Here is a 21,855-nt window from a genome sequence, read left to right on the forward strand (position 1 = left end):
AGAACAGAGCTGGAGGAATCAGGCTCCCTGACTTCGGACTATACCACAAAGCTACAGTAATCAAGACAGTATGGTACTGGTACAAAACCAGAAATATAGATCAATGGAACAGGATAGAAAGCCCAGAGATAAACCCACGCACCTATGGACACCTAATCTATGACAAAGGAGGCGAGAATATACAGTGGAGAAAAGACAGCCTCTTCAATAAGTGGTGCTGGGAAAACTGGACAGCTACATGTTAAAGAATGAAATTAGAACACTCCTTAACACCATACACAAAAATAAACTCAAAATGGATTAAAGACCTAAATATAAGGCTGGATACTATAAAACTCTCTGAGGAAAATACAGGCAGAAAACTCTTTGCCATAAATCACAGCAAGATCTTCTTGACGCACCACCTAGAGTAATGAAAATAAAAACAAAAATAAACAAATGGGACCTAATGAAACTTAAAAGCTTTTGCACAGCAAAGGAAACCAGAAACAAGACGAAAAGACAACCCTCAGAATAGGAGGAAACATTTGCAAATGAAGCAAATGACAAGGGATTAATCTCCAAAATATACAAACAGCTCATGCAGCTCAATATCAAAAAAACCAAACCACCTAATCAAAAAATGGGCAGAAGATCTAAATAGACATTTCTCCAAAAAGACATACAGGTGGCCAACAAATACATGAAAAGATGCTCAACATCACTAATTATTAGAGAAATGCAAATCAAAAGTACAATGAGCTATCACCTCACACCTGTGAGAAGAGCCATCATCAAAATATTTTCAAACAATAAATGCTGAAGAGGGTGTGGAGAAAAGTGAATGTAAATTCCTTTTCCACTGTTGGTGGGAATGTAAATTTGTACAACCACTATGCAGAACAGTATGGAGGTTCCTTAAAAAACTAAAAACAGAACTACCATAAGACCCAGCAATCCCACTCCTAGGCATATATCCAGAGAAAACCATAATTCAAAAGGATGCATGCACCCCAATGTTCATTGCAGCACTATTTACAATAGCCAGGACATGGAAGCAACCTAAATGTCCATCAACAGAGGAATCGATAAAGAAGATGTGGTATATATATACAATGGAATATTAGCCATAAAAAGGAACAAAATAGTGCCATTTGCAGAGATGTGGATGGACCCAGAGACTGTCATACAGAGTGAGGTAAGTCAGAAAGAGAAAAACAAATATCATATAATATCACTTATATGTGGAATCTAGAAAAATGGTACAGGTGAACTTATTTGCAAAGTTCACATAAGATGAATTTATTTTCAAAGCAGAAATAAAGTCACAGATGTAGAGAACAAACTTACGGTTACCAAGGGGGAAGGAGAGTGGATGAATTGGGAGATTGGGACTGACATATATACACTACTATGTATAAAATAGATAACTAATAAGAACCTACTGTGTAGCACAGGGAACTCTACTCAATGTTCTGTGGTGACCTAAATGGGAAGGAAATCTAAAAAAGAGGGGATATATGTATATGTATGACAGATTCACTTTGCTGTAAAGCAAGAAACTAACCCAACATTGTAAAGCAACTAAACTCCAATAAAAATTAATTAAGAAAAGAAAACAAGAACTCTCCATTTTTCTCAAAGGTGGAAGCATTTTCACCATTTCCTCATAACTCAACTACCTCCTTTCCCCCTATATTCCACCTGCTTATATGAAAACAATTACTTAAAATACCTGATATTTCAAAAATTATCAAATATCCCACAAAGATGTAATTGTCAAAACAAAACATAAACTAACAACATCAATAAAAACATAACAAAGACATTTGATAAAATGCATCTGGTATATTATGCTAATACACTTCTATAAAGATTATTGAGATCTCACCAGGAAGTATTTTCTGGATTTTCATATTTTTAAGATATTTTCAGTGTTTATTAAGTAGGACAGACATTTGAAAACATAAGTAAAACAATATAATTAAAACATAACAAACAAATATAAAACATCAAACCACAGACCAGTGTGGTTTACTTAAATCAGTGCTTGGAAAGAAATTTAGAGTCCTAGATGCTTATTCTACAATAGAAGGCTGAAATTAAGGAGGTATGAATCTAATTTTTTAATATAGAAAAATATAGTAAAAGTCAAAGAAAAGAAGTAATAAGTATGACTGTAAATCAATGAGAAAAACACAATAGATAAGATGAACTATGTCGAAAATTGGTTTTTGACATAATTAATAAAATTGACAATTTCCTAGTATAATAAGTTAAGGAAAAATGACAAAAACCAAATAAATGACATTTGAAAGGAAAAGCAACATTAATTTAAGCATGACAGACATTATAAAATCTTTAAGAGGATGTTATGAATAAATGTGTTAACAAGTATGAACATTTTAACCCAGGAGCAAAAAATCTTTGCTCTAAGAAAAGTCCAGTCCAGATAATCTTCACCCACAAGATGATCGTTAACTATTAGTAAGTAAATAATTCTATTATACCACAAGCAATTACAAAGTGTAGAAAGATGAGAGGTATTAGTCAAATCATTTCATGAAGCCATCATTACATTGTTACCAAAACTTGACAGGGATTCTATGAGAAGGAAAAATTCATGGCCAATATTCACTCATGAGTAAAGATGTGATATTGCTAAAATAGTACAAACTAAGTCCAGTAATAAATAAAAAGTCACATTTAGTCTGCAATTTCAAAGTTTGATTTCTATTAGAAATCAATAGGTACAACATACTCAAAAACATAAAGGAGAAAATGTATCTTATTTCAATACATGCAAACAAAAAAAATTTTGATTAAAATCAACATTCATTTAGGTGTAAAAAAAGTAAAACTCTCAGAAAGTCATATCCAGAAGGCCTAGTAAACAGTGTACATTTTCATTAAGTAGATTAAATGCTAACACAAGTATCTAATTTGCTATTGTCAGAACCATAACAAATCAAAAGCAGCCACCAATACCCACTGGACAACATGATACTCAAGTTCCTAGCAAGTGCAGAAACAGAGTAAAAATAACTAAAATTGTAAGGTCTAGGATGGAAAAAATTTTAAACACTGTCACTACTTATAGATATTATGAGTATCTGCACTAACAATCCAAAATAACTTACGGGTAAATGATTGTAATTCATAAAAGAGTTTAGAATGTTTTCTAAATTTGGGTCTATATTTAAAAATTATTAACCTTTCTCTATACCAGCTACAAATAGTTCAGAACTTCAATAAGATCAACAACATGCTCAATACCCATATAATGTTAGTTTTCTAGGAATAACACTGAAAATGTCTGAGAATCAAATTACAAACACACCCCTAAAGATAACAAATAAGCACCAAGAAATATAATGATATACCACAGAATGAATAATTTAATATTGAAAAAAATGTAAATTATTCCCTAATTTATCAATAGACTTAATACAATTCTAAAATTCCAATATTCTGTGTGTATCTGCATATTGTGCATAAAGTCTGACAAGTTGAATCTAAAAGTTTAAAGAAAATCCTAATGTTAAGAATGGCAAAACATTCCCAAGAAGAAAAGCAAAGAAAGCAGAATGAACTTTACCAGATATCAACAATTGTTATAAAGATATAGTACATAAGATACTATTTCATTAGCTCAAAGTTTTTCACTCACGGAACAGAACTGAGAAACCAGAATGAGAACACACAAATATGGAAACTTTTTATAATACAGTCAACACTGCTGATCGATGTGGGAAAAGATACATTTTTCTAATAAATGGTGCTGTTGATTGGATATCTAACTAGGTAAAACCTAAATAAATATTGGACCCCTACCTCACATGATATAAAAATGAAGATGAGCTGCATTTAAGACCTAAATGTAAAAGGTAAAATTCTCAAGCTTAAAAAGACAATGTAGAACAGCAATTAAGTCTATCCTTTAAAAATTATTTGTAAATTTCACTAAAACAAAATTAAGAACTTCTACTCATTAGGCAATATATAGAGGTTTTTTAAAAAATATACAAAATGTGGGATAAGATATTTTCACCATGTACAACTGATGAAGGATATTATTCAAAAAAATTAAAAGCACTCTGTAGATCAATAAGAAAAATAAAGAAATAAAAAAACTGGAAATAGAAATGAATAGGACTTTTACCTAAGAGAAGGCACAAATGGCCCATAAGCAGAAATAAGAGAGCAACTACATTAAAATTAGTAATATGCAAATTTATGTGACAATGAGTGATTATTTCATACCACAAAATTGAGAAAAATGAAAAGTCACACAGTAATATTAAGTGTTGACAGGATGCAGAGCAATGGGAATTCCATCCATTACTGATTGGAGTGAAATCAGTATATCAACTTGGAAAAACAGTTTGTCACGTACTACATAATATAACTGAAACGTGCATTCCTCGGACATGCAAATTCTACTATTAAATATGTACCCTAAAAAATATTGTCTCTATCCCAGAACCATGTGCAAGAATACTTAGAGTAGCGTCATACATAACCCAAACCTGGGAACTCTCAGAATGTTTACAAAGTGGAAACCGTTGTGGAAAATTAAACAACAGGGCATATACCCAGAGAAAACCATAATTCAAAAAGACACATGCACCCGAATGTTCATTGCAGCACTATTTACAATAGCCAGGTCACGGAAGCAACCTAAATGCCCATCGACAGATGAATGGATAAAGAAGATGTGGTACATATATACAATGGAATATTATTCAGCCATAAAAAGCAATGAAATTGGGTTATCTGTAGAGACGTTCATGGACCTAGTGACTGTCATACAGAGTGAAGTAAGTCAGAAAGAGAAAAACAAATATCGTATGTTAACGCATATTATGTGGAATCTAGAAAAATGGTACAGATGAACTGGTTTGCAGGGCAGAAATAGAGAGACAGATGTAGAGAACAAACGTATGGACACCAAGGGGGGAAAGTGGGGGGGTGGGGGGAGGATGGTGGTGGGGAAAAAAAATAATCTTTTGAAGTCTTATAATTTCCATTTTGGAGTTCACCCATTTCATTAAAAGTTATCTGCTTTACTGCTAAAAATGATTTTATATTTAGTTCGGGTGAAGCGAGAGGATAGAATGGTACAATGAGACCACTGTCATAATACATGTTTAAAAAAACCTAGGAGTTTAAAGATTTGAAAAGTTTATATTAAAAAAAAGAAAATTAAACAACAGTTACAACGAATCAACTAGAAGTGCACACACTCACAAGAATGGATCTCAAAAATAATTTTGAATGAAAGAAGAAAGCCATACTATATGATTCAATGTTTAGATAAAGTCCAAACACAGGCAAAATGCAACAATATTTGTTTAGACATGAGAAATTACAGACAAAAGTAAGAGTGAATACAAATTCCAAGACTTGGAAGAGACACAATAGTACCAATGACCCTTTTTCTTGGCCTGCTTATTGGGAACAGAGATGTTTATCTTATTTTGACTTTATAACTGCATGTGTGTTTGTGTGTGCATATTTTATTTAGGTTATATTCTACGGTATTTCTAAAAAATGATAAATTATAGTCTATTGCACTTTTCATGTATCTTTCATGTATACATACTAGCATTTAAAAGTATTTTAATTGCACACAAAATTTGTACTTTAGGAAACTTGTTTTATCACCAATTTTCTTTGTAGGTCAATTTCCCTTGCCCTGAGCTCTGATGAGAAAATTAAAGGTACATTTTTCCAGGAGGCAGAAAGGGTAGTACGTAGCAGAAATAAATGTGAAGTATTGGATTTTGTGTCCAAAACTCATTGGCACAAGCAAAGGATAGGCACACCAAATCAAGTGAAAGTAACTTAGATGGAAAAATAATTACAGTTATCATTGGTGGAGTTTATAATATGTGCAAATAATTGGCCAATTACTTTAGATATAGTATCTTTAATCCTTACAGCAATTCTGCAAAGTAGAACATCAGACAGACAAACTGACTTACCACTTACACAGAAAAGCTAGGATATGAACCCGGTGTGTCTCTCTCCCATATGTTCTCTTGCCATTACTTCATTTTGCCCAGATATTATCATTTGATGTCTGATGGAGGGGTGTAACGGAGCATAAGACGACCTGACTTTTAATCTCTCTCTACAAATTACTGGCTGTTTGACCTTGGATAACATTTCACGAATTCTTAAGAACTCATTTCTTTTTCTTTCCTTTTTTCTTTTTACAAATTGGGGATTATAATACCTATCTATCAAAGTCATTGTGAAATTTAAATAAAATACATACGCAAAGCCCCTAGTACAAAACATCTATTCAATTATTATTATTTTTATTATTATTACTAACTTGTGGTTAAATTATGAGAACATCTCCCCAAACTTTCAGCATCTTGTGGTTAAAAAAAGAAACAGATGGTTGGATGAATACAGGGCTGATCAAGCAAATAGAGGAAAAAGATCAGAGGATTGGAAAAGTACGGATTCTGGTAAGGAGCTTGCCTTTGTCACTGTTCACGGAGTCACGCCAAGGTTGGAGGGGTGATGTCACATGGAAGAGGCTGACGCTCTGAGGGACAGGGAACTTCTTATGACAAGCTGGGGGTGGGGTGGGGACAGTCTTACTTGGAGGAAAGGAATGAAAGAAGAACATGGAAGACTCTAATTAAGTCAAGCACACCTGATCCAGAGCTGAGAACATCCAAAGCCCTGACCACTGTCATAACTATCTGAATATCTCACTCCTGTCTTCCTGCGGGGATAAGTCAGGAGGAAGGCTGGCCAGGAGAACCTCAGCCTGTGGCTACTCGTGATTCTGCTGCTGATTTGACCTGGGATGCACCATTTCCATGTTGCTAAGATGTCTTTACCAAACCATAGCTTCTCAATTTCTGTGATATCCTCACCGTGACAAAAAAAAAAAACAAGAAACAAACCAAAACAAAAAACAAACAAACAGAAAACCCAACAGAGCTCCTTTGGTTGAATAATAGAATATGGACCTCCTATCATCAGTGAAGGTTATTACCTTCACTCGGTTATTACGTCTATACCCTTCTGAATCCCTGTTTCCAACAACCTAAGTCCTTCTAGAAGGACATAATTTTTCCTGTTACTTTTCCAAGAAGTAAAATGTTTCCTCTATCCCTAGCCTGAGACTAGAATCTGCTCTGCATAGACAGACCTACTGGATCCCACTGAACTGCCTGTTAGTTTGCCCAGGTACGGCCAACTTCAGGTCCCCGGCTCTTCTGAGCCACCTGTCAGTGTCTAGAACTGCGGTCCTCCTTCCATCCTTGGCCCAGCCAGTTAGATACACCACAGCCCTAATGAGCGAATCTAGCTCAAGATACATGTGTTCCAAGTCAAGTCTCATGAATAAATCCAAGACACCCCCAGAAATGATTGAAAGACACTCTGGAAGTATAAAGCACGGCAGATTTCTAAAACTCGAATGACCTCTTTGTTCAGCTCATATTGTAAAGGCTATTCATTATATTTTTTCTCTCTCTGAAATTTGAAATTGTTTTGGTTCTGCCCAGCGTTGACCTCCAATGTCCCCATGAAACCTACCTTACTGGGTGCAGAAGAAACACTAACGAGAGATCCTGTAAGTGACAAAGCAAAGTAGCACTTTGGGATACACGGAACTCCGTACCTGAGCGCACAGCCTCTTTCTGAATGCTCCCGTAGTCATGCCAGTCCTTTCTTCTTACACCATCTGTCCATGCATAGAACTGCCCATCTCCCAGGCCCAGTGGAAATGTCTGTGGAAAAGGAAAGTATTCAGAGCATAAAAAGGAGGTATTTCCTTTTGCATGGCAGGTAAACACAGCCAGGCACATCACAGGCAATCAAATACTCGAATAAGTGATCCTCCTCAGTCTACTGAAGAGGAAGCTGTTGCTAGTGACCAGATGAATACACATTTTAAAACCCTTTTCCGTTTTAAAAATAAGAGCATGCGTCGCACACAACACCTACCATTTCCAATTTTATTTCATCCAGAGACGTTAATAACTTAGTGTACCACCTCGTCTGAGCATAAATGCCTAGCTGTTTTCACTTGCCCCAAGTGTAAATATTAGTAGTATTGATTTTGTATCATGGAAATACTTTTGTTTGTGATTTGTACAATTTTACTTGTTTTGATCAAGTATATTTGAATGGCCTGGTGACAATATTAGCAAGCATTTATTGAATGCTCACTGTGTACCAGGTACCAAGTTGGATACTCTGTGTATAGAAGATCCTTCGGTCTTTATGATAGTCTTTGGTTGTAAACCTTCATTTTTCTGCTAATTAATCGAAGGCCCAGAGACGTAAAATAACTTGAATGAAACCACAGGGGCCAAGTCAGGACTTGGACCAGTTCTATTAAGACCAACATGGTGGTCCTAACAACTATTAAATACTGCCTACCACCTAGATTTCTGTCAAATTATGGTGTGTGGTTATGCTTTAGTTGAAATTATTACAAAGTCAACAACTGTAGTCACAACATGTTTTATGCTTTAGTAAAATTCAATGTATTCTAATGTCACCTTGAAAATTATTTCTGTGTGCATGGCTGAAGCTACTTCTCTCTTTATGGTGTTTATTTTGGTCATAAACAAAAAATGTTTTGAATGAAATTTATTTTCACAATCTTAACAGTCAAGATAATGTAAAATAAATGTTTTCATATTCACATACCATTTTCCTTTAATTGGTTCATTTTTGGAAATAAATAAAACATCAACAGAATGAAGAGAACACTTTTGAAAGTTTCAATTTAAAACAAAAGATGAATAATTTCAGTGAGGAAATTCTACCCTAAGAGCCTTTCCAAGGCAAATAAAAGGTCTTACTTCTTATTTTAAAACAGTACAACTACTGTGCTTATGTAAAAATTATCTACCTTGGGTCCATCTTTATAGCTTATAAAGGATCCACTTGTTTTGAAAGAATAAAAATGGACTTAATATAAAAAAAGGTAGTTAAATCAGAAGAAAGATTTTCCAGATCAGGTGACTATTATTTGTATATTTTTTTAAAAAATTGTTCATAATAGCGGTGAGTTCAGGAAAACAACAGAGGAATAAACAAAGGATGATGATGAGTTTATATAAAATATTAAGAATAAAAAGAAAAAAGTTTAAAAGGAGGATGACGAGAAAGAAAAGATGGAAAAATTAACAGAAAATATAAAAATAGAAGAAAATGGAATAAAACAATTTGGGGGTTATAATAGCAACACTAAAAAACTCATGCATTTTTTTCTGATTGATATTGCTTTTATAATTAGAAGTTTTCCCAAACTCAGCTGTGAATGGGAAGATTTAAATAACCAAATAACTTTAAAATAAAAAACCCATGTTTTGTCTCAGCCATGCATTTCCAATGATGAGTGCTGAGCAATCATAGAAATCTTACAGATTTAGATAATACTGATTTATAATAAACATCACCTTCAGATCAAAATAGATAATTTCAAAATAAACTTTGCCATGAAACCTGGAGATGTTCTTGTGTAAACTCTGAATATGCAAAGCTCTCTCTGATTACCTGTTGGTTCACAAGCCAGCCCCCTACTCCACCCCCAAACATGGAGGGCAAGGAGAGAGGGAGAGAGGCAGACCTTCCAGATGGGCAGGGGGTGGGTTTAATATGCAGGGAACTTACACATGAGGCTTGTCCTGCAAGACAACTTGATCTCTGCATCCGTCTGCCTGAATCTTAAAAGTTCATAAAGAGGCCTTAACAGGGTCCAGTCACTTATTCAGCCCAGACGGTCTCAACATCACTTTACTCTCTCAAGTCTGCATCCTTGAAACTGGTTCCCACCTTGGGAATGGTTGGCGGATGTCCCTTCCAAGGACAGGGGAAGGGTGGGGAGCCTCCCATCACTCAGGTCCAGCTGGCAGGTGGACCAGTTGCCATGACCTCCTGGTGACCTCCTCCAACACCCCACCCCTTGAGACAGGCCCTTACAATCTCACATGACCTCACTTTTGCAGTGTGCCCTGAGCGGGTCTGCAAGGGGTCTTCTGAGCCTGGAGGTGGCTCCAGGCGGCCGTCTGACTGCGTTGCAGGCAGAGACCTCTGCAGCAATACAGGTACAGGCAAGAGAAGACACAGAGCAAGATGATTCTCAAAACCATAACAATTTGTTTCCACCAAGAGCCCCGTGATTTCGAACCACTGGTTTATGAAGTCCTCTAGGCTGGGGTCTGATGACGCAGGACTTTCACTTGTGTCCTCCTGTGATTGACTAAAGATGACGCATCAGCAGACTCAGCGGGTGTGAACACACAGCACTGTCTAGATCCTTCCTTGGGAGGCAGGGACAGTGTCCAAGGCCACCCTGTCTGGGAGGACGGCCCTCCTCATTAGAGGCACTTCAGTGTTCAGTAAAGACAGCCTTGTTGGCTTCATTCAAAGCTTGCTAGGCGAATGTAGTCAGGGCTTCTGCGTGAGCTATGACGTCCTGCAGGCCGATAGGGGGACAAAGATGGCAGCCGAAGGGCGGTTCCAGTGGGAAACAGAGCGTGCCCTCTGGCTCTTTAGGAACTTGACCTGGTTGTGCAAACCACACACACTGGCTGGGGAGGAACACTGTTAGGCGTGAGGAGACAGACTGGGGGCCAGAGATGCCAGACCAGGGCCCCAGCTTCTCCCCTCACTCGAGGGTGCACCTTCCATCCCAGGTGTGGTGCGTTTCCACTGTCCCAGCTGGCAGCAGGACAATGGGGTCCCAGGGGAGACTGAGTGGTTCCCCCTCACCCAGGGGTGTGAGGTAACCCACCCATCCCTGTGGGATATCCCACCGCAAATCCCAGTAGCTGCACGTGTCCCAGGTGTGATGGGGCTTGGCGTTCTCAGCCCACAGCATGCTGCTCCCCATTGTTTCCACCATTTCTGTACCTTTACAGTATTGGGTGCTCTGGCAGGGGTCCCCAGTCTGGAATATGGGGCAACAGGCCCCACTGGTTGATTGCTCAAATGTATCAAAGCCGAAGTGGTAACTTAGTCCCCCTGGCTACGCTGTTTTACTTGTTAGTAATTTAATCTGCTGCTTTAATATTCCATTTTTTCCTTTCTACCAATCCTGCTGCTTGTGGGCTATAGGAGAGATGGAACCTCCATCCGATACCATGTTGTTTTACCCAGTCTTGCACATCATGACCTTTGAACATGACCCCTGATCGCTATCCGACGATGGCATCCATACAGGGCATTCAGTTTCTCTAATTGCCTAATGGGTGAAAAAAAATTGCCTGGTTTGAGTGGAAAAAGGGAAAGTTTGGGTTAAGCCAGACACAGTGTCCTCACAAGTTGAGGCACATTTAGAATGCTCACTTGGATGGAGGGGACCGATATGATCAACTTGCCAATCCCTCAACTTTTGGGAACTCCTCCGCTGGATGGCCCCATACTCCTTAGGCAGTCGCCTGGGGGTTGTTTAGGACACACAGGACATGCTGCTACTGCATGAACCAGTCACTGTATTTCAAGGGCAACCCGGCATCCTTGGGGACTGCCCAGGAAGGGGTGGATGGGGACCAGTATAGACACTGAGTGGCCCCACTTTTCTGTGCACCCCATCTGATGCATCTCCTGAAGGATCAGTTTTTAGGGCTCATACTGAGCTGGACCATTGCTTCCTGATGGCCTAGGGGGTCCGTACCTCACGGACCAGGATGTGGAAGACAGTGAGGGCTGCCTCAGGCTCTTGCTGGTGAACATAAAAGTCCTTCCGCAAATCCTGAGCCCCCAAGGGCTTAATCACGATCATCCACCCCTAGGCTTCCCCTTGTCTACACCAACAGGTCAAGCCCTGTAGAACAGTCCAGCTGTCAGGGCCAAGGGTTACCGGCCAGGGCTCAGGGGTGATGACCAGCTCAGCAGGTCTGAGTCTAGCCCCCTGGCTGCTGCAGTCCCTTCCAGTTTCCACCTAGATGGTGTCAGTGTTGGGCCAAAGGGCAACTGACGCCCCTGTCGTTGGGCTGCCCCAACTAGACCCATCTGTATGCCAGGCTTCAGCGGAAATTTCCCCACTTCCTCTCTCCAGGCTGCAGGGACCGCCACAAAAACAGGGGAGGGGGCATTGGGAGGATCTACAGGCTCCACGGGGCCTAAGAGCACCTGCGTTTCTAGACACAGCGGACAGGCAGACAGGGGCTTCTCTGCTGCAGACAGGCTGCCACTTCGTCAGCCTGGGAGGTTGCGGGGACCCATGCAGCGTCTTCTCAACGCACCCCTTGATGGGCAGGGGAGCTACAACATGCTGTTTCTTCCCGGGATGCTCTACCTGGAGGAGCGTGAGGTAGACTGCCAGGGTCTTTTGCTCTCTGGAGGGCTACTTGGCTTCCGCCCCCCTTCCAGAACTGGGACCAAAATCCTAGGGGAACTCTCTTCTCCTGTTGTTCCTGCCACAGGGGCCTACCCATACTTCCGGGAGTCACAGATCCATCAAACTCAAATGGCAGCCCCGCTTGGGAGATGCCCGCAGCTTTAATCTGCTTCCCTGGTATTTTGGCTTCTCAACGGCCGCTTGCTGCCCTGATCCACAGTCCCACACGGGCCTCTTCTTTACCAGGTAGTAAAAGGGATGCATACACTATGCCAGGTGGGGAATAAAAGCCCTCCCCAAGCCCCTCCAAAGGCTGGCACCTCTTCCAGGGGTCAGATAGGCTGCACCTTCTCAAACACAGCTGCTGAGACAATGCATGTCTTACCCGAACAAGCAATTCCCAAACCTTCACTGCAGTGCCTTGAATTGTCTGTGGGTTCACTGCCCAGCCCCTCCCTCACAGGTGTTCTGGCAAAGTCTGCAGTGCCCTGAAGCAGAGGTTAGTCTTCACGTGTTAACACTGTATCGTCAGTGTGTCGGGCCCATTTTACTGATGTGGGAAGGAAAGAGGGACAGGTCTCGGGCTACCGTCCCATTGTAAGCAGCTCTTTGTAGGAAACCGCCCTCAACAGGAAGCCCCTTTCCCTGTCACTTTAGCAGAGCTGTACTGTGACTAACTTTTCACCAGGCACCCCATGCTCTACTCATCTCCAGCCCAGGCGCACTTTTCAAGTCTTTTGATCACACAATACTTTGATCTACAGAAAGAACGGACAAGTGTAGGCAAAGATGTAGAAATGGAGAATGAGTAATTAACAGGTGACCAGATCTCTTCCCTAGTGTCCCCTCCCATAATGTCGCGAACAAACTGTGGGCGCAAGAGAACATCTAGAGGAAGATCACGAGGAGTTCACGAGCCTGCACACAGTGGGGGACGGCGGTGATCCTGACGCCCCCCCATCTCAGTGATTCACTGAGATTACTCCCCTCCTTCCCTTTAAAACTTCCATGGTGAGCAGAATCTCAGAAGTGGTTTTGGGGGGACACAGAGTTCACCATCTCCCCAGATTGTCGGCACTCTGATTAAAGACAACTTTCCCTTCTAGGAACATTTGTGAGTTTGATTTTGTAAGCGGCGCGCAGCGGGACCCTATTCACCAACACCATGACCTGCATGGGCTGTGCAGCAGCTGCCGGGAGGCACTGGAAAGTTCCACTGCTGTCCCTCCCACGTGAAGGCAAACTGATCGCTTGACTCTGGCCAGGGGTGGACTGAAGAAAGCATCTGCTAAGTCCAGCTCAGCATGGTGCACGCCTAGGACCACAGCCAAGGCATCTTAGAGGCGGGCAGTGACGCGGACCGCCTCGCTCATTTCTCCTAGTGCAGCCTCATCCGCCAGCAGCCATCTGGCTTTTTTACTGGCCTCGCGGGGCTGTGGAAAGCACTACGGGCAGCGAGTATGATACCCACTCTGTGCAGTTCTTGGATAGTTTCTCCTGTTTCCTTAGGCTCCCAGGCAGTTCATCTGGTTCCACAGTGACCACGCCTCAAGGAGTGGTAGGCTTACTGGTTCCCAGCTGGTGTTCCCCCTCAGCACTGATGTGATTACTGTAACCTGAGGCCAATTTCACCATTAAGGGTTTGCAGAGTTTGACCTCCTAGGAGATCAACACCCAATTTGTTCTTTGGTATCGGAGAGATTAAAACTTCGTAATCTCCTGGTGGAGAACGCCCAATTTGCAGTGTCAAAGGGACCGTCCTACCTTCCTGACATAACTGTTTGTCCTCTTTAACCATCAATTGTGCTGTAATAGAGCACATTCAGTTCCAGTAGCAAGCAGAGCCATCACCTGTTGTTTATTTCTGGGGACCAATGACTAGTGAGCTCAACGTGAGGCCTCTGATCATCCCCTGATGGCCCTCAGCTGGAGGTGATCTTGGCCCTCGTCCTGTACCAGGGGTGTGGCAGGCACGGACGCCGAATAGGGCTATATCCCTGAGGCCTCTGCTGGAGCAGGCGGGCCGTCAGGGATGAGAGGGGCGGTGGGGCAAGTCTGAACTGCTGCGCGGGTTTTAAATGTTTCCACAGGCTGGTCTATCTTGTCAGGTGGGCCCCGGGCAGCACTGAGGTCAAACCACCTTTGCTTCTGGGTTATTTTCACTGTTGGAATAGCCCTGGGGCTTTTCAAGCTCTCTCTGTCTCCCTCAGGTCTTTCCACAGCTGGTACCCATTCGCAGGATTTGCCTGTTTCCCCCAGATTAGCACTGGGCAACGGACTATCCAGCATCATAAGTCACTTGTCTCACAGCTGAGCTCAGAGTGGACCTCTCATCCCATAGCCGGTGCTGGGGCGGGCGGGCGGGTCTCAGCTTTCACTCCTGCAGTAAATGTGGCAGCCTTCAAAGACCAGGGGTGGGGGGGGGCTTCCCTTGGGGGGGCCTTCCCTGGTGGCGCAGTAGTTGAGAATCTGCCTGCCAATGCAGGGGACACGGGTTCGAGCCCTGCTCTGGGAAGATCCCACATGCCGCGGAGCAACTAGGCCCGTGAGCCACAACTACTGAGCCTGCGCGTCTGGAGCCTGTGCTCCGCAACGAGAGAGGCTGCGATAGTGAGAGGCCCGCGCACCGCGATGAAGAGTGACCCCCGCTCGCCGCAACTAGAGAAAGCCCTCGCACAGAAACGAAGACCCAACACAGCCATAAATAAATAACCCAAAGTTTAAAAAAAAAAAAAAAGACCGGGGGTAGTTGGCCTGTTTCATGTCCAACTCCCTAAGAATCCGCTGCACCTCCTCTCTAGATTTCCAGGGTCCCAGGCCTCCCAACAGCTAGAATAAACCAACCTCTAAGCACCTGGACCCCCCAGCGCTATGCAGGTGCTGCTGGAGGGCAGGGCGTGTGGGTGTGTGTCGGGGGGGTAATGCTTATTTCCTCTGCCCGCCCCCCCCCCATCCCATAGCCGCACTAACCTCTCCTGGATACTTTCTCTGGCTTTTTGCTGGAACTCGGAAGCTGCATCAATAACCTCGGCGGTGGTATAGTCTCCCCTCAGGAACGTTTCCTGAGCTGGGGGCTGCCCGCTGGCGGGGGCTGCCCTTGATGTGCTTTTGCTGTCCTTTGTATGAGGGGTGGGTGGCGAGGGGCTTTCGTCCGTTCGACCGTCAGTCACCACAATGTCCTCGTCTTCATCCTCATCAGCTTCCCAGGGGTCGCGCCTCTTGGCGTCCCAACCAGGATGTCACAAGCGCTGCATGTTCATCCGCCGGCCTGCAGCCGCGTTCTGCAAACAGCCGACTGGAGCCCCCAGCTCGGCCTCGCTCCGCCTCGCCTGCCGCCAGCATTGCAGGCGGCTCCGCGCCTCCTCCCGGGGCCTCGGCCCTCCTTTCAGCCTCTAGTCGGCATCTGTGGGGCAGAGGTCAGCCCACTGAGGGGACCATTCCTCTCCCGTCTGGGAGGCTGGGCCCTACAGCAGTTCAGACAGCCGCCTTGGACCAGCTGGCGTCTTCAGGGCGTCCAACATTTAGGACACCCCTCCTCCCACAGAGGGCGACGGCCAACTCGGGGTCTTCCCTGCGGGCATCTCTCTCTCAAGGTCCTCTTCTTGGAGGGTTCCCCAGTTGTTAGTGCACAAGCCAGCCCCCTACACAGACAGCAAGGAGAGACCCACCGAGAGAGGCAGGCCCTCCAGATGGGCGGCGGCGCGGGTAACAAACAGAGAACTTACGCAGCAGCCTTGTCCCGAGCGGCCCCAGAACAAGCCGCCGTCTGCACTCGCCCGCTCGCTGAGTCTCAGAAGTTTATCTAGAGGCCTGAAGGGGCTCGGTCACTATGCAATCAGGTGGTCCCCACGCCGCTGTGCTCTCTGAAGGCTGCGTTCTTGAAAGAGCTCCTGATGGGGAGAGGAGGCAGGGCGTGCATTCCCCGGACACGGGAGGGGAGGGGCCTCTGGTCGCCTGGTCCAAGCTTGGGGTTAACCAGAGGTCATGACCTCTCCCCGCCCTCCTCCAACATTACCAGGCACATCTTATTTTCCTTCTTTTGATCTATGTAATGCTGAGAATCCGTAGCAGCTGGTAATACAAGAGCAGATTGACTGCAAGAGTTAATTGACTGCAAGCGTTAATCTTTGCTTTCTCCAGAAACCCCATGAAAATGGCAGTGACGCACCAGAGAAATCAAGAAAGCAGACAGTGGAACTGACATGACCTTTTTGTAAACGGCTGAGAGTTACTGGGAGGGAAGTGTATTTTGTTCTTTGTTTTTGTTTTGCCAGTGAACTTCTAAAATATGTGAAATTGGAGGCATCAGGTGTTTCTGAGGGCGAGGTTATAGGTGAAAACAATAAGATTGACATTGTTGCACAGGCTTGTTAGATGCTCCTGGGTTCCATCCCCCTTCCCAACAACGAGGTGATTTCTGAGGCCCACCCACCGTGCTACCCCACCTGTAGAGGGTTGGAGTTTGAATGAGACAAGCATGTTTTCATGCTACTAAACACAGTTGAAAGGACGCCACCGTGTAATGAAAACCAGTGTTCCAGGCGAGTCTATACACTAAGTGCTGTTAACCACAGCTCACCAGCTCCCAGAAATCGGCCAGCCTGCCTCACACCTATTAGACAAGAGAAGATAAATCCCTACAGGGGCAGGACACGAATAAAGACGCAGATGTAGAGAATGGACTTGAGGACACGGGGAGGGGGAAGGGTAAGCTGGGATGAAGTGAGAGAGTGGCATGGACATATATCACTACCAAATGTAAAATAGATAGCTAGTGGGAAGCAGCCGCATAGCACAGGGAGATCAGCTCAGTGCTTTGTGACCACCTAGAGGGGTGGGATAGGGAGGGAGACGCAAGTGGGAGGGGATATGGGCATATATGTATACGTACAGCTGATTCACTTTGTTATATAGCAGAAACTAACACACCATTGTAAAGCAATTATACTCCAATAAAGATGTTTTTTTAAAAAATGCCTACAGGAGAATTGAGTCAAAAGCAAGGAACGGGTAGGGGCTCCTCAGTAACTGCACTGGGACGTGTTCCCAACACAGAGCATCGTAGTAGCATTTTCACCCCTTCACGTACAACTGAGAACAGGCAGCCAAGGATCGCCAGGCATTTGAGAGAACTTTTAACATAAAATCGGCGGCCGACATAAACAAAAGCTGTAATAAACTTGAAGGAAACTGAGGCAATGTAAGGTTCAGAAGAAAACTTCCACCCCAAAACCTAAACTTAATTTCCTCAAAGAGCTTTAAGAAAAGGTTCTCTATAGAAAGAGAAATTTTAAAAAAGAGAAGTATTTAGAGACTAAGGAAGAGCTCTTGGAAAGTGAAAATGAGATAGCAGGACAGGGTATTTTATAGGCAATTGGAAAATGATGGTCAAAGGAACCCTACTAAGAATTTAAGAAAGAAGAAAAAGGAGGATAAGGAGGAGGGAAAGGGGGAGAGGGAGGGGGAGGAAGGGGAAAAAAACAAGAGAGTCAGAGGCATAAAAATATAAGTTGAGGGGCTTCCCTGGTGGCGCAGTGATTAAGAATCCGCCTGCCAATGCAGGGGACACGGGTTTGAGCCCTGGTCCAGGAAGATCCCACATGCCACGGAGCAACTAAGCCCGTGCACCACAACTAGTGAGCCAGCGTGCCACAACTACTGAAGCCCACGCATCTAGAGCCCGTGCTCCGCAACAAGAGAAGCCACCACAGTGAGAAGCCCGTGCACTGCAACAGAGTAGCCCCCGCTCGCTGCAACTAGAGAAAGCCCGCGACCGGCAACGAAGACCCAACGCAGCCTAAAATAAATAAGTAAATAAATTTATTTTAAAAAATGAGTATTTTAAAATATATATATAAGTTGAAGAGAGGTAGCAAAATAGCAGCAAGCCTAGAGCTGATCCAGTCCTGAATGTACAAGGCAGGTGGAAAGCAGATCCAGAAAGGTTGTGTTTGTGGGAAAAAAAAAAGTGAATAGAAAAAACAAACTTACTCTTTGCCTATTTTTTAAACATATTAAAAGGAGAGTTACAGTTTTCCAAAGAGGTTGGGATGAATTAATGATGCATATATAAAAATCTAAGCAAATGAAAAATGGGTCACTTAATAAGGCTAGAGGTTAAGAAAAACCACTGTACACGAAGGAAAGTGTAATCATAGCACACTACTTGATTTAGGTATGAATATTCTTACCTAAATATTAGTTTAACTAAAATTGGTGCTATAACTATACTGGAAGTTCAGGGAAAGGGTGGAAAAAGTTAAAAATACATCTTATATAATAGAACAATAGATAAAATCAAAATAAAACAAAGAACAGTAATACACACATGCTATCTACAAATATGGAAGCATATAATTGAATAAAGATAAAAAATTGATGTGGTTGCCCCTGGGTATCAGAAATTTCAAGTAGAGAGAAGTGGTCCAGGACATTTCTGGTTATCATTATAGGCTTTATATTATGACTACATTTAAAAAATATTTTCAAATATTACAAAATATTTTCAAATATTTCAAATAATATAAATTTATTTATATAAATAAATCTCAAATAAAATTTCTTAGACATTCCTGGCAGTTAATACTGCTGCAAGGTATATCGGCATCATGAGGATATTTCATGATGTTAGAGGATTCAGGTTAAAGTAGATCATCTGGAACTGCTTTAGTAACGGCTATCTGAGGATTTGCCCCACTAATGTCTCTTCTCATCTCTATCTGTGCTGCTCACACCAGCAAATCAGCATCACCTGGGAACTTGTTAGAAATACAATCCCCTGCTCCCAATTCATGCCTGTTAAATCAGAAACTTTCAGAGAGACAGAGAAGTCTGTGTTTTAATAAGTTCTCCAGGTGATTTTGAGGCTTACTAAAATTTGAGAGCAACTAATCCATATGAATAGGAAGAAACACAACTATCACATTAGGTAAAGGTGTCATAAGTCTTAGCAATTTTTTTTTCTATCTATCTCCTCCTGTAAGGGAAACAAAAGCAAAAATAAAGAAATGGCCCTAATTAAACTTAAAAACTTTTGCACAGCCAAAGGAACCATCTACACAATGAAAAGGCAAACTACCAAATAGGAGAAGATATTTGCAAATGATGTGACTGATAAGGGTTAATAACCAAAGCATATAAATAGCTCATATGGGGCTTCCCTGGTGGCGCAGCGGTTGAGAGTCTGCCTGCCAATGCGGGGGACACGGGTTCGTGCCCTGGTCTGGGAAGATCCCACATGCCGCGGAGCGGCTGGGCCCGTGAGCCACAATTACTGAGCCTGAGCGTCTGGAGCCTGCGCTCCGCAACAGGAGAGGCCGCGATGGTGAGAGGCCCGCGCACCGCGATGAAGAGTGGCCCCCACTTGCCGCAAATGGAGAAAGCCCTCGCACAGAAACGAAGACCCAACACAGCCAAAAATAAAAAAAAAAAAAAAAAAATAGCTCATATGACTCAACATTAAAAACAACTGATTAAAAAATGGGCAGAAGACCTGAATAAACCTTTTGCAAAGGAGACATACAGACAGCCAACATGAAAAGATGCTTAACATTGCTAATTATCAGAGAAATGCAAATCAAAACCACAATGAGATATCCCCTCACACCTGTTAGAATGGCTATTATCAAAAAAGACAAAAAATAAAAATGTTGGCTAGGAGGTGGAGAAAAGGGAACCCTAGGACACCATTGGTGGGAATGTAAATTGGTGCAGCCACTATGGAAAACAGTATGGAGGTTTCTCACAAAATTAAAACTAGAACTACCATATAATTCAGCAATCCAGTCCTGGGTATATATCTGAAGAAAATGAAAACAGTAATATGCACCCCAGGCTCATAGCAGCATTATTTACAATAGCCAAGATATGGATGCAACCTAAGTGTCTATCAACAGATAAAGGGTTAAAGAAGATATGATATAGATATACAATGGAATGCTAGTCAGCCATAAAAAAGAATGAAATTTTGCCATTTTCAAGAACATGAATGGACCTGGAGGGTATTATGCCTAGTGAAATAAGACAGAGAAATACAAATAATGTATGATATTACTTATACGTGGAATCTGAAAAATAAAGCAAATGAATAAATATAGCAAAACAGAACCAGACTCATAGATACAGAGAACAAATGTAGTGGCTACTACTGGGGACGGGGTTGGGGGGAGGGGCAATATCGGGATAGGGGATTAAGAGGTACAGACTACTAGGTATAAAATAAGCAAGATACAAGAATGTAATGTGCAGCACAGGGGATATAGCCAACATTTTATAATAACTTTAAATTGAGTATAATCTATAAAAATATCAAATCACTGTTGTTCACCTGAAACTAATATAACATTGTAATCAACTATCGTTAAAACTTTAAAAAAAACATGCAAGACTCATTCACAAAACACGTGTCACGATCTAAGGTAGAACCTTTTAATTAATAAATTTATTTTTCTGATGGCCGATGACCACTATAGAGGTTAGATGTGTTTGCATCCTTTTCACCTGCCAGAAAGGTGGGTGAATAAACCTAAATCGATTCCAGACCATTTGTATAGAACTACCTTGGTTCTGAAAGCTTAACCACCAGTAAATGACCCAGCAGCATTCTGGCCTTTCCTTTCAGGTGCGCCATCTCCACTGCCGGATCCATTGGCTTCTCTCCTGGGTGATACCCTGTTTCCTCTGTACGATTACAGCGGTAGAGATCCATTATCTATGACCTTGTAAACAAACAGAGTATTGTACCTGCAGAAGACATTTATTTCAGACCCCTCACTAGATCGGCCACTTATTTGTGAGTGTCCTTTTTCACCTTGTGGACTTTTTATTCATTGTAATGTTGCTACAAATAATTAACTTGAAAAAAATAGCAGGGATGGAAGAGAGAATCTATTAAGCAGAAACCATATGTAATCATTAGAGCTGAATCCAGGAGCCCATCAAAAGATAATATACTCGAGAATGGGTCATGAGAAAAAGTTTCCAAGGGTAAAACATTACTCATAGACAATGTGTTTATCAGAAGTAGCAAACTCAAATATCTTCTGGGGTCAGAGATGTGACACAAATGGGTGAGAAACTAGGAGGTACCTCTCTAGGAAATGATAGGCTTTTGGGCTACCTGACCACTGTAATTAACTTTTATGTAATCTCAAAATACCTCTCAGGGTTTGTCTGTCTAAAAACCCTGGGTGAATAAAATAACTTGCCTCTTGCCTCTAAATTACAGCAGTTTCATTTATGATAACTACAGATGGTGATAACATTGAAAAGACACATTTGTGAATCTTTATGAAGAAAAGATTGCCTGTATTCTAAAACCTATCTTAGGTTTTATAAATCAACAACCAATGGACTTTTATTCTCACAATTAACCGTATACTTACCACTAGTCCTGTTCTTTAGAAGACAACATGACATAGTGGAAATACTCTGGATCCAGGGCCAGAAGACATAAATTAGGGTTTCAAACCATATACAAGAAATCTACAATTCCTCTAGGTCTCTCAGCTAACTCCTATATAAAATTAGGGTAAAAAACTAATACCCAC

At 42.2% G+C, this 21,855-nt stretch overlaps 1 protein-coding gene across 4 annotated transcripts in view; it reads right to left on the reverse strand.

The window, feature by feature from the left end:
- The window catches only part of GALNTL6 (polypeptide N-acetylgalactosaminyltransferase like 6), a 1,158,938-nt gene that overhangs the window by 762,357 nt on the left and 374,726 nt on the right, over positions 1-21,855 (reverse strand). For all 4 annotated transcript variants that reach the window (XM_082468905.1, XM_082468902.1, XM_082468903.1 and 1 more), the window contains exon 2: positions 7,631-7,739. In XM_082468905.1, the coding sequence (XP_082325031.1) occupies positions 7,631-7,739 (109 nt within the window). The remainder of the gene's footprint in view (positions 1-7,630; positions 7,740-21,855) is intronic.

The sequence above is a fragment of the Balaenoptera physalus genome (genome assembly GCF_965194825.1).
Source record: "Balaenoptera physalus genome assembly, chromosome: 7".
Lineage (NCBI taxonomy): Eukaryota > Metazoa > Chordata > Mammalia > Artiodactyla > Balaenopteridae > Balaenoptera > Balaenoptera physalus.